The 13,713-nt window shown below is 39.9% G+C and overlaps 1 protein-coding gene across 1 annotated transcript; it reads right to left on the reverse strand.

Annotated features, from left to right (window-relative positions):
• Positions 1-450: 450 nt before the first annotated feature.
• Positions 451-8,542, reverse strand: cited1 (Cbp/p300-interacting transactivator, with Glu/Asp-rich carboxy-terminal domain, 1). The gene is made up of 2 exons (XM_038293154.1): positions 8,371-8,542; positions 451-2,909 (listed from the first exon to the last, which is right to left on the reverse strand). Exon 2 carries the CDS (start codon positions 2,888-2,890, stop codon positions 2,312-2,314), a length of 579 nt encoding a protein of 192 aa, XP_038149082.1. The 5' UTR covers positions 2,891-2,909; positions 8,371-8,542; the 3' UTR covers positions 451-2,311.
• Between the last annotated feature and the right edge of the window lie 5,171 nt (positions 8,543-13,713).

A 13,713-nucleotide genomic window follows, 5' to 3' on the forward strand; every position in this document is an offset into this window, starting at 1 on the left:
TTTGAACTGAATTTGTATAGATTTTTGCTGGGTCCACAGGTTCTCCTTCCATCAGGACACACACATCAAGCATGACATTCGAATACTTTAGACCAAATGTTCATGTCTATTAGAAAGACTCTGTCAAAGTCTGATTTGAACCCAGTAGATAATATAAAGTGGTTTATTAATCCAATGTGAGTGAACTTTTGAAAAAAAAAAAAAGTGTGAAAACTTATCATTCTCCAGATGTGCAACTCGTTTAGCATCAAAAGGTGGTTCTACAAAATATTGACTAAGAGGGACTGAAAACAAAAGCATCTCTGCTTTTAAAAAAACAAAACCTTTAGAGCTGTCTTAGTCCCACACAGAATGCAAATAAAATGCTGTTTAGAGTTGTAACGTAAAGAAATAGGAAAATGTTTAAGGGGTCTGAATTTTTTTGCAGTTCAGCAAGATAGACTCAAAACCTGAGCATCATACAGTTTAAACTTTATTTATGATCATATAAATACATGACCAATGAAAGAATAAACACCAGGGAGTTAAAATCACTAGTCTTTGCCTGATAAATATTGATTTAGGTTTTTCTGTCTACAGATGCGTTTATGAAGTATTTAAATCATATAACAGGGCTAACATGAAAACCACCATTAGACATCTTGTTTCACATGTATAAAAAGGTTTACATAATTTAAACCCAAGGCGTCCACGGCGTAAACACACATTTTATTCAACTCTTTCAGGAAACAGTTTCTAAGGCTTCAGCTGAATACAGAGGAAACATCTCAGAGCCTCCGGGTTCCTCCATAAAGATCATCCAAGGATGATCTTTATGTAAAGTTTGACCAGAAATATCTGCCATAAATTCTTGGTAAATTCTTTAATTTCTGTTGTTTTAAACAAATAAAAAAAAGCAAAGAACACATAGGGTACAGTAGGATTGATAGGTCTCCACATACATTGACAGCTTCTATCTGATTTGAGCTGCAGGAACTAGTCAGATCCACTGAAAGCCCCTTTTCTTATCAGCTTGACGTTTCAGCATCTCAAGTCTGAGGGATCTGTACAGGCAAGTGATTCCACTCCTCTAAAATAGTGTAGGCAGCTGCCAGGATAAAACATTGCTGTAGGTTAAAACAAATGAAAGCGCTACGATATGAAACCAAATCAGGCAAACATCTTAGAAAATAAACGGCTTGATTTTCTATTATCAACCTAGACAGCAACATGACAGGCGGACTCTGAAGCATCCGCTCAGGGTCAAAAGGCGTGGAAACACAAGGCTGAAGAGGTGGAGCAGAGATCACTTCCTCTGCAGGAACATGTTGAGGTGAATCTGAGCTGATAAAGGCTGTTTAAAGTAGATAATCAGTGCAGTTGAAGGTGCATCAATATAACTGGTTGGATTTTATGTCTAAAGATGACATATTTTGTGTTTGTATTGTTTTAGCTCGGCTAAGAGATGACCAAAAGGCCCCACTGGGTTTGGAAGGTCTGTGCTCCTCAGCTAGACATATTTTAAGGCATTCATGTCACATGCTAAAGCTTCCGCGTTTCTTAATCTGAGTCATTATGCTTAGAAAACAGGACGACTATAGAAGGTCTCCTTGTCTAAGACCCCTGATGGATATCAGCTGCTGTCTTAAGTAACAAGGACACGACTGCTTGATCTAAATTCAAACAAAAAAAGAAAGAGAAGTATGTGGAGATAACCAGTTCTCAGACAATCAGATCTTTGTGAGGCGAAAAAGGCTGAGGTCTCTTTCCCATGAGAGCGGAGGCTTAATATTGTCTATAAAGAAAACAGGAAGCGTAGTGTTAGCCGTCTTTTTTTTGGCTCTCCCATCAAGTCCTGGTCGGCTGTTTTCGGGTTCTTTATGCACCATCCCGGGTCCAACAGGTGCATCGTACTCGTCTTTATAGTGCGGCCTCCGAGAGAACGGCTAGTATGTCTCTTTGAACCCCTCTCACATCAGTCAGCTGGTTTTCATTGAGGCCCAGTGGTTCAGTGGTGGAGGATAGACAAAATGCTCTGATTGAGCTTGAGGTTCTCTTAGGGGAAAACAGAACTTAGAGTGAGAACATCATAACATAAACAGACCCCATTACAAAACAAACTAAAGAAAGCCGTTTTGTAAAGTTTGCTGTCCACAACATAATGTCCGTAAAAGAGAACCAAGAATGTGCCTTTAGTGTCTTCAACGCTCTCCTCGTATCCTCGTCTCGTTTATCAAGCAAGAAAGGGAGGGGAAAGAAAACGATTAGTGAGAGAAGACTTCTCTCTCTTTGATTTCTGTTAATTCCAAAGGTTTGGGATATAAGTTGCTGGTCAGCATCCGGCCGGAACGTCTGACATGAAGTCAAACTCGTTCTGTCCGAGCCAGAGCTCCGGCAGCTCATTGGCTCGGTCCAAACCCAGCTCGACCACCAAAGACATGAGTACCTCTTCGTCAACGGGGTCAAAGTCAATAATTCCACTTGCTCCAGATCCTTGGGACGCCATGCCGATCCCCATACCAATGCTCCCACTGCCGAGGCCTCCAGAGGGCCCCAAAAGAGGGCCGGCGGTGCCAAGTGGAGAGCCACCGTAGCTCTTCTGAGCTCCACCGGGCGCCGAGTGGCCGTTGGAGACTCCCGAGGCGAGGTTCTGGTAGTGAGAGTTGAGCTTCTGCAGCTGCATGCTGGCTATGAGGTGCGGACCCGTCTGTAGACAGAAAGGCTGCTGTTTGGAGAGCGACGCAGACTGCAGAGACACCCCCGACGACGAGGCCGGACCGGCCGAAGGGGAGAAGGGCACGACTGAAGGCTTGGAGGAAGAGTAGTGGAGGAGGGAAGTGAGAGGAGAAGATGATGAGGACAGGTCCTTCATCGCAGCGTAGGTGTTGCCAGGGCACAGGATTGAGGTCATCACCAGGAAAACCCGGAGCCTGCATGAGGAAGAGGAAGGATAAGGAAATATTGAACAGGAGCAAGAGGAAGAGATAAGCTGGATAGCAGAACAATCCTACTGATGGCAGAGGACATAACTGAAGATAGTCACAGCTGGTGATAAAGCATCTTTGTGGAAGATATTTTTTCTGCTCAGACAAGCAGATAACTGACGTTTGAGATAAATGGCAACAATAGAAACCTTATTTCTATTCCTCTGCATATTGGATCATCACTTCAGCAACATCCTCTCTGTATCCATGTTCAGTATGATGACAACATCAAATTGTAAGGTCAGTATTGATTAATGTTTTGTGAGTCAAGAAAGCCATTAGTCTAAAAGTGGGCATAGCATAATAATAATTGAACTTTATTGATCTCACTCTAGAGAAATTTACCTCTGCATTTCAACCATCCCTTTGGAGAGTAGTGGGCGGCCATTGTGCGGCGCCCAGGGAGTAGTGTGGAGTTAAGGGTTTTGCTCTGAGACCCAGAGTGGCAGTCTGAGGGAGTGGGACTCGAATTCAGAACCTCAGGGTTCCAAGTTGTATGCCCTAACTAGTAGGCCACCACTCTCCCTGTCCGCCACTTCCCCCTTGCCCTTTTTGGGCCAATTTTTCAGTTGTGCATGAAGTTTTAGCTTCATGGTGCATCCTGAGCCGTGTTCTATACAGAGGGGTAGCATACGATGGCCAGGAAGTGAAAACAACATCACATTTACCTGAGACACTTTTACAAGGTTGGCAAAACAGTTTGGATCGACAACGTCTGGCTACCGTTAACTTCTTGGTCAGACTAGAGCTTCATGAGTTGTGTGGTGTTTTAAACTGTCCTCTTGGTTGGACCAGAATAATTGCTTAATTAGCCCACCTGATGAAAAGGTAATGATGTCGGCCTGTTTTCAACTTTAGCCGTATTCTGATGGGACTTCTACCAGCATAATATTTGTAATAATTGCTGTCTTTGTCTGTCTGAGATCGTCTGTGACGTTAATCTCGTGCAAATCTGTCATGTCAGTGATTTGTGTCGTAATAGTTCCTCCGCATATTACCGGCTATAATTTACTGAACACAGACATGAGCATGATGCACGACTCATGAACTATGACAAATAACTTGATGGTAGCAGATTCTGTTAATGCAAACAGCAGACCCACTGTTTTGTCAAACTTATAAAAGTGTCTTTGGTAAATGTACCGGTAATATTGTTTTGTACTTCCCAGCCACCATAGTGACAAGACTCAACAACAGTAAGCTTTGGATGATTTTCCTAACTCCTAATTTTCATGGACAATAACTTGAGTCTCGTATCCAGTGGTTTCTGAAAAACCTTGTACCTCTTACTGACCCTATAAAACAATACCTAGAATATCCAATTAACTTCAAAATGCTTGTTTATCAGGAAACATGGCTGGTGCTAATCACACTGACTTTGTTAATCATTTTTCCATGATGGATTCTTTCTCCAATAAACAACTGCATTCAAATTAAAGGATGGCTTTTTCATAAGACATTCAGGGTGAAATGAATTTTCTCCAAATGACAAGTTTAACTAATTTTATGACCTTTAAGCAGGATAGATCGATAAATACGCTGCTTTCTTATAGGCTTTCTAATTAAAAGAAAAACTCTGTTGACTGTTAACAACAGGTTTGCTCGTGTTCTTTGATCCCAGCGGGTCACAAGAGTCACATCTGTGTGGGAAACACGCAGCAAGGCGATCCTGGTGCCGGGACGGTCGTATGACTCTGAATTTGAGAATGACTCTAAGTGTGCGTGTGTGTGTCTGCTTTTCCTCCTGACCTATTGAACAGCAAATTAACCATGAAAAGGCCTGTGGGCACTGGCTGCTTGAGGGAGTGTTTATGGGACTCCATATGTAAGCTGCGTGAGGGGGGTGTAGATGGGTGGGTGAATGTAACTCCCAACACAACAGAGCCTTTGAGGATCTCAAGGAGAGCCTGGGTCACATGGGAGGGTAAATACATATGGGTCCTGAGAACGGACCATATGTCTGACTGCGTCTTAGAATGGGTGTGTGTAAAACTAAATGTTATTGCAGTGTGTGGAGGTAAAAAAGGCCTACTACACACACCACATGTGTGTTTGTGTGAGCATGCAACACCATCCTTGAGGCTCATATTTTAGTCCCTGAGCCGCTTTATATTACACTTAGTTCAAAAAGCATGTGTGCCTTAACGTACACACACAGCATCATGTGGCTATCCTCCTAGTCAGACATCAGATTATAATGTTTTCCCGTCACACACACACACACACACACACACCCAGCCTCTCCTCTGGCTCTTATTCAGTAAGAACATAATTGCCACAGTCAGCCATGCAGCTGCACTCGAATGATAGTGTTAACACACAAACAAAGATCCCAAACAGCTGTCAATGGCATGTTTGTGCGTCTGTTCATTTTTCATTGGCTGATTACTGTCAGCGGCCAGGCGGCACATGGCGTCTCTGCCCAACAGCTTTCAGCCACATGAGTGCAGGGGACGCAAACATAAACAGCTGACCGAGCCCCCACTGATGTGGTTTTAATCAGACGTTTCAGACGAGGTGATCAAAGGTGGAATCAGGCGTTCAAATATCCAACTCGCCGATGGTAAGTTTTGTTGGATGGACGGAGAAAAAAGGGATTAAGGTGTATTTGTTCTCAAATCTGATTCTGAAATGTTTTGAATGAGCAATCCAGGCCCTAAGCTTAATGCAAATACGGCTTTGAAAACATCACAGCTTAGTTTAAATGACCTCATCTGTAGTCAGTTTGCATTTTAGAAATTTTCTTTTAGCGGGATACATTTCATGCCGCCCCTCTTTTCCCTGCATCTGATGAAACAAGCAAAGTCTGAGTCGTGTCTAGTCCATTTTTCTTGCATTGCAGTAAAAATGACATCTACAACCAAGGTCTTAAAAATGCAGAATTAAATATCCTACTGCTTGTATTGTCATCCCTTTTTTCTGTTCTATCAAAATACAACCAGTTTTTTCTTTCAGCAGATGAAAGAAAAAAAAATGGCTGCAAAATGCCACTTCGGCCAGTAGATGTCACAATTTAGCCTATTCAGAGGTTTCAACTTCAAAATAGAGATTTGTAATGAACGTAACAGATGTAACGCGAAACAGTTTCCTTTATGAAATAACCCAACAGCAACTTAGTGTTGGTGTAACAGTTTAGCATTTAGCTAAGCTAAATCTAAGGGTTTATATCTGGTAAACTTACTAAAACAAAACTTATTGAAATCCGCATATAGTCGATTTAGACAAATGCTGTTTAAGAATGATATAAAAATATTTATCTGTTTGTGAATTAAATTAGGCTTGATGGTGATAAAGGTGGGCTGCTCTGTGACGGTATTGGGTAGCACTGCTGCCTTGCAGCAAGAAGGTTCCGGGTTCGATTCCAGGCTCGTGGTCTTTCTGCATGGAGTTTGCATGTTCTCCCTAAACATGCATGAGTTCTCTCCGGGTACTCCGGCTTCCACCCCTAGTTCAAAAAAATGACTGTTGGCTTAATTGGCTTCTCTAAATTCTCCTTAGGTGTGAGTGATTGGCTGTTTGTCCTGTTTGTCTCTGTGTTGCCCTGCGATGGATTGGCGACCTGTCCAGGGTGTACCCAGTAGACCTTACTTGGGATTAAGCATGTTTGAAGATGGGATGGTAATAAAGGCTTGGGGTTCTCCAATGTGCCAACAGGGTTAGCAGTGTGCAATAACAAAAACCAAGCAAGGCTTCTTCCTCCACGAACAATGTGGCAGACTTGTGAATAACAAAAATGAAAAAGTAATACAAAATTTTTAAGAAGTAATCACTGGCTTATATCATTTTATTTTTTGCGAACCAGGAAGAAGAGCTTCTCAGAAAACCAAGGGCTGGGTGTCGGTCACATCCTGACCCCGCAATGCTCATGCACCCACCTGCATTCAACAGTTTGTGTATGAATGGAGGACAAAGCAAGCGGGAGTTTCAGCAGAATTTAGGAAGGATGCTGAGCACAACAACTGGACGAACGCCAGTCTTTGTTTGTTTTTGTTTTTTTTCCTACTCGCAGCTGACCAGACTTCATGGTGTTCTTCCAGCACATTTTACGGGACTGTGAAATCTTGGTTTTACTGGATGAAATTATTTTATTGGCCGTCTGAGGCTGCTGTTTTGGCTGCAAACGGGTCTGCATCTGTCTTAATTATCTGCTAATTAAGGCAGACTCTCCCAGCAGGGATATAACGTCATATGGTGAACATTAACTACAGGCCTAAAACTCTAAAACACCAAGGACAACCCTGTCACTAAGTTTGCAATATTATGATTTTCCTTGAGGATATCCACATATTTGATCTTTGCTTTCATTTTGTAAAGTTTTTGTGAGGCAAATTTGTATTAGGCTCTAGTGAAAACTTGATATTGTAGTAAATTTGAAGAAAAGTGCAATCCCAAAAGCTAGAAGAAGCACCCTGGTTTGGTGTTGTTAGGAGACGGCGGTTGTTTGGCAAAGAAAACCAGTGAAAAAAACAACAGTTGCTTAGAAGTAGTTGTTTTCAGTTAAAGTCGCCTTTAATTAACAAGATTAGCAAAAACTTGAAGCACTAGTTGGCAGATATTTTCACTATTATACAAAATATCTGCATGACTATCACTGATGTCACTTTCTTCACATTAACATTATTTAAAATCTTTTGACTTACATATGAAATTATCTTAAGATGACATAAAAAAAATTTTTCACCTGGAGCTGTTTTGTTTTGGCCTTAATATATACAACTACAACAGTTTTAGGAGTTAACTTCCACTTTAATAATTAAAACAGCTAGAAAGATTTTAATAAATATGTGAATGGAATAAAAAAAAAAGTAAGTGAAAGAGCTTTTCATGCAAAATATGATCAAATCAAAGCCGTTATCAAACACTGCACATCAATTCAACACAGCATTGTGGTAGTTTTGGAAAACAAACAAAGAGTTTGAGTGCAGACACTCAAACCGCCTACAACAAAAACAACAACAGGGGCTTCAGTTACACAGTTACAGACTGGAGAGCTAATTAAAACATCAGTGTGTCTCTCCTATTCACACACACACCATATGCCGCCCAGGACTGCTCACCCGTGGCTCTAATTGCCTCCATATTGAGGATGGTTAATAAGAGGCAAGTTTAGAACATGAACAACAGCCTGATTTTCACCTGTGGGGGTTTTATGGTTTCTGCTTATTTTACAGGGAACAAGCATTTTCCTGAATTTTTACTGCCAAAACATGATAAGGTGCTAAAAAATAAAAAACATGAGGAAAAAAACAAAACAATGTCCAATAATTTTACTCTAATAAGAAACTAATATGATGACATAAATTTGATGGGAACTTTCCCTCTATACATTGCAAACATTAACTGATCTGCTCAAACTACAGGAAAACAAAAATAAATAATAAAAAACACACATCTGAGATGGACCTACCTGTGAGGAGTTTAAAAATCCCAGTCCAGATAGGGATAATGGTTCTACTGGGAATGGGAAAGTGTGAATTATTAGAGATGTAGAGCTCTGTCAGAGAGAGAGAAGCCTGTTCACAGATGGACTGCCAGAGGATCTGTCAGATCCTCAGAGAGCTGGTTGCTGAATAAAAAGCAGCTTGTGTCCCTTTCCTCCTCACTGAAAAGCCCAGTGTGTGTGTGTGTGTGCCATCCACAAAGCCAGGGCTGGAGTTTCACTGGATCAGGACTGTGGGCTCAGCAGCACAAACATTAAGAAAAGCAGGATGAAACTGTACCTGAAAACTGAGATATATAATAAAAGTCTCACAAGCAAATGAATATTTTCTGACTATATATGAAATGAATAAAAATAAAACATTGCTCACTATGTGTGAACATTATATGCTATATCTTTTAGACCAACACTAATATCAGTGTTTAACTATGATGCAGTATTTTTTGTTTTATATCGACTTTGATTTAATTTTATCTTAAGGCAGATTAAATCTTTTGTGTTTCGGTGCCTCTTCGTTTTTTCCCCTTTTTCAGCTAATTTTACTGTGTTTTTTTTTTTGATTTGGTTTTATTGTTTGTATTTTATCTTTTTCTTATTTAAATAGCAATCTAAGATTATTAAAAAGCATAAATTGCCCAAAAAAGCAGCAATAAATAAGGACAATTAAAAACAGAAAATGAATGCATTATGATGTATTGCGGTTCTGTAGTATCACATGCTACCCAGAAGGAAATTTAAGAGGTTTCTTTTTTAACAAAGCAATCACAAGACAGTATGCATGGAGGTTTTTAAAAGCCATGGAAATATACACAGTAAAGCACTTTGTTCATCCCTGCTGTTTTCAAGCATGACGGGGAAGTAAAAATGTCCCAGACGACGATATTTTCCATTTTGATTAAGATCTGATTTTGCAAGATTTCTAGCCATCATCCAAGATATAATGTTCTTTGAATTGGGAAGTTCCCAGTTGGAAGTACAGCTGAAGTTGGAAATTCAACAAGAAGAGTTAGAGTTCACCCCCTGAGTTCGGGTTCACAATTAATCATCAAACTTCCTGTCCAAAATAAGTGGTAGTAAAACCAACAACTTTTGAAATCGTACCAACAACTTTTGAAATCGGCTGGATTAGACCAGCACTAAACCAGCTACAAACTGGCAGATTGAATGATTACCAATTTAGGACTTTCTGCTCCAACAACAAGAAAAAATATAATTATAATAATTTGGCATTTTAGAGTGGGCTCTGATTTATAAAAATTGAGGGGCTATTTTACGGTTTCTTAAAGCTACAGTGTGTAATAATTACAGGGATATACAGTCAGAAATGTAATATATTATATATAACTATGTTATTTATCATCATCTACGAGCTCAGCCTCTTAACCTTAATATTTGCGTTGCCTTAGAATTCGTTATTTATAATTACATAGGAGCGGGTCTCGCAGCCATGGAGGCAGACATCTTTGCGCTACGCCAGCGCAGAGCCAACAAACTAGCGATTGCGAGATCGCCCATTACGCTCGAAAGTAACTACTGTTGGGATCTGGAGCTGTACCACCTTCCTCCAGCAGAGTGCGCCGTGGGTCCTCCTGAGCTGAGCCTTCCAACACACCTGTGGCGCATCTCATCATCAGAAGTCCAGCGCTATATAACCTGCCTTCAGACCTTGCTTCAATGCCGCAGTGTTGATCTAGTTTGGTTAGCGACCTGAGCCTTGTAACCTGAGAATCTTAGCTATCTCTTGATGAGATAAGATTCTAATTCTTCCTTGTTTTTTGCCTCACAGGAATCCTGTCTCTCCCTGAGGCTCTGGATGAGCTTAACCTGCCGAGCCTGCCCTCGTGAGCCAAACCTGAAGACTCTTCTGTGGATTCCCCTGCAGCTCTTGGCTAAGAGCTGGAAACTCAAATCAAGGTCTGCCCTCAAAGTCAGAAGTAAGACGCTGAAGCAATTATTGGACTCTGCTGAACAAACAGTCTCTGGACCCAACAGTTTCCTCTCTCAAAGAGAAACCCGAACTCCTTCAAGGTATTCCTCAGAAATATCTAAGACTCATAACTCATCAGTCCGTTGCTAACTGAACTGTCATCCCTGCAGACTCCAGTGAACCTGCCCCCTGACCAGTTCCAGTTCCAGTGCAATATTCATGTGCTTGTGATTCAATAAACTTTGTTTAACTTTTCATCCAGCCTCCGTGTGTGTTCTGCATATTGGGCTTGCTCTGTAACCCATCATGACAACTACGGCAAGTTGAGAGAGATGAACTGAGACGGTACTGAACAATAGAACAATAATCTATACCCTACACAGACTAATGAAATACTATCTGTAAAATTATCTATGTAAACAAACCTCATCACTTGAGAAGGTAGGTGATTCCGACGTCGTGGAAGACATTTTGTCCCGTAACGCTTGCCGTACTGTTGGGGGGGAGAAGCGGTGGGGGGGAGATGTTCATGTTGCTGCGGTCTGCAGTCTGGACGTTAGATGTCGCTGAAAATTACACACTGTAGCTTTAAGAAGTTTGATTCTGTTAAATCATATCTAGTACAATATTTAAAATGTCAAGAGAGAAAAATGAAACCTGAACACAACAACAGAGATCCTTTAAAACACAGAGGTCTAGTTCAATAGGAAGGTTTAACAAAATCAGATTAAAATACTTAAAACTGATCTAGCCTAAGGTCGGGAACTCTGAGTTTACAGTTACATAAAAGCTGCAGAGAGTCAGTTTAGCCAACTCTGAGTAGATACAGAGTTAAGTACATGCGTAACAAGTATGAAAAGCCATTATCGGCGGAGTCCTAATTGGAAATAGTCACCATGACAACAGACATGTCACCATGACAACAGACAACAGGAAATGTCTATTTCACTCCACTGGAACTAGAGATTTAATCGTGGAAATAAAATAATTAAATGGAGAATGTGCTTAAAAGATGCTACAGCTGCAAAGGAGAGGAAGATGACGAAGCAGAAGATCGTTGCTTAAGTTAATGCGGTTTTTATATTTATTAAAAGTACTCTGTTCTCTGTTGTTCCATTTGCAGATAACTAAAATGTTTTTTTCTGGTAAAAATCACATTCCTAGTCAGAGCTGTAACACCTTTGTTTATAGATGTTCGAGATAAGCCTGTTTTTCAGTGTAGTCCTGTTTCTATGACTGTGACTGGCTGGAGGTGCTCTCTTTCTTCCGCTAACATGGGAGCTGGCTCAGACCTCGTCTGCCTGGCTGTGTGTTTCCCGGACAGGGCCTTCTATGGAACTAGTTTACAGTTGCTTTTTGTATCTCTGCTTCTTTCTGTATCTCTGCTTCTGTCTCCTTGAACCCCAGTCGGCCTCAGCAGATGGCCGCTCACACTGAGCCTGGTTCTGCTGGAGGTTTCTTCCTGTTAAAAGGGAGTTTTTCATCTCCACTGTCGCTACAAGCATGCTTAGTGTGAGTGTTAACCCTTGAGTCAATGAGTCGATGCAATCAACTGGTTTTCCTTAGATAGAAAACTTTAAATCAATTTGACTGTATGATCTGGTGAATGATTTGACTTAAATTTCAGAAAGTCAAAAAAAACAAAACTGTATTAGTAAGAATTAAGTTTTATATACCTTATATTTTGACATTCATCAGGTTGATTGAATATGTATTTATGATACATGAAATACATTTCTTAATACTCAAAATAATACAAATGATAACCAGTAAAAGTAGGAAAATAGATATGTAAAATTAATTTCTAGACATCCAGTCATCTTGTAATCTCCATATCAGTAGATAGCGGTAATGCAACCTTTACATTCCCCCCCCCCCAACTTCCAATCCAATTCAAGGAGAAGAAGAAGACCTAAAATGTAATGGACACTGGGCCCTGAGGACCAGTTAAGAAACTCTGCACAGTTTGAGATTTATTGATACATAATTCTGTCAATAAAAACTAAGTAGAATGCCTTTTCAAAGGGTTGTTCAATTAATTAAACATTAGTTTCTTTAACCTATACTTTTAAATGAATCTCTCTCTAAGATTCAATGAAATGAAATCATATCCTTTTTCTGCTAAAGTATGTATCCTTACATCCATAAAAACATCTGATCAACTAATATAAGTTAACTCAGCAGCCTGTCCTAATTAACCACAACAGCGTAAGCGGCTATGCACGCTGCTCAGAGAGGAAAGGGCCGCCAAGCTTGTCGGGACGAGAATATCCGATGTGAAACACCTGCATGATCAACTGGGAGAAAACATCTACCAGGATTATTTTGATGTTTATCCATCAGATTAAAGTAACCGTGAGCTCTACTGGCTGAACAGATGTTATGCTGTGCAGCAACGGCACATTAATAGAACATTTAGGCGACACAAGGTTCAGCTGCGGTGAAACCACAACTGCTCATTCAAAGCAAACTTCCTTGAAAGTGATATATATCTCAAGCCACAGAGGTTGTGTGTCAGGGTTAAAACTGTTATTCTTGTGTTCTCTCTCCCACAGTGCAAACGTCAGTTAAGCCTTCTTTATAATAAATGGGCCGAAAATCTGCAAAAATGTAACCTTAAGAGCACAAGTCTTCTTCATTATGTCTCCTAACGTTAAATCCTTTCAGAAAATGTTAATTTTCTTAATTAGATCAGCATAAATAAGTGAGCAAAGCCTTGTTTTCTCAATGTGGAACTCATTTTACTCACAAGCTTTATCTATTCGGATAGACATGACTGCAAGGTTTTAAAAAAGAACAATTAAACATGTCAAGGTAAGTGCATCATAGTTTGAACCTGTTTTTAAACACTCTGCATCATTAATGTAAAAATTTCCTTTAAAAAAGAAAGCTAATGTAAACAATCTTAGGATGTATTAAAATGCCTCATGTAATAAAACGCCCTTATGTGGAAATTAAGTTTTTTTATTTATTTATTTAAAAAAGATTTTCTGATCAATATTTCATGGTTCAGACTTCACAGGATTTATATATATATATATATTATTTTAAGACTGGCACAAATATGGACATTAGGTTTTACTCAGAAAAGAACAGACAGTCAAAGTTGATCTAAAGCTGAAGACCATAGGTGACACTTGCAACAAATAAAAAAGGGGACTTTTACAATTAAAAAGAAGTATAACAGGAAAATTGATTAGTTTACTGATCAATAGACACATTTTCAACAGTTCTGGATTAGATGACTTTACAAACCTCCTTAATCTAATGTTCACGTTGAATAGTTCAGTTTATGAAAAGCAGCTCTTGTTTCAGAATGAAGGCGAAAATACAAAGACTCAATTCAACCTTTTTCAAACGCTGAAATATCACTTACATCCCTT

Source organism: Cyprinodon tularosa, unplaced genomic scaffold, assembly GCF_016077235.1.
Source record: "Cyprinodon tularosa strain WSP-4 unplaced genomic scaffold, ASM1607723v1 ctg321, whole genome shotgun sequence".
In the NCBI taxonomy this organism is placed as follows: domain Eukaryota; kingdom Metazoa; phylum Chordata; class Actinopteri; order Cyprinodontiformes; family Cyprinodontidae; genus Cyprinodon; species Cyprinodon tularosa.

Excerpts from the sequence above, each read along its gene's own strand:
- cited1 (XM_038293154.1), bottom strand. The coding sequence starts at position 2,890 with ATGACCTCAATCCTGTGCCCTGGCAACACCTACGCTGCGATGAAGGAC.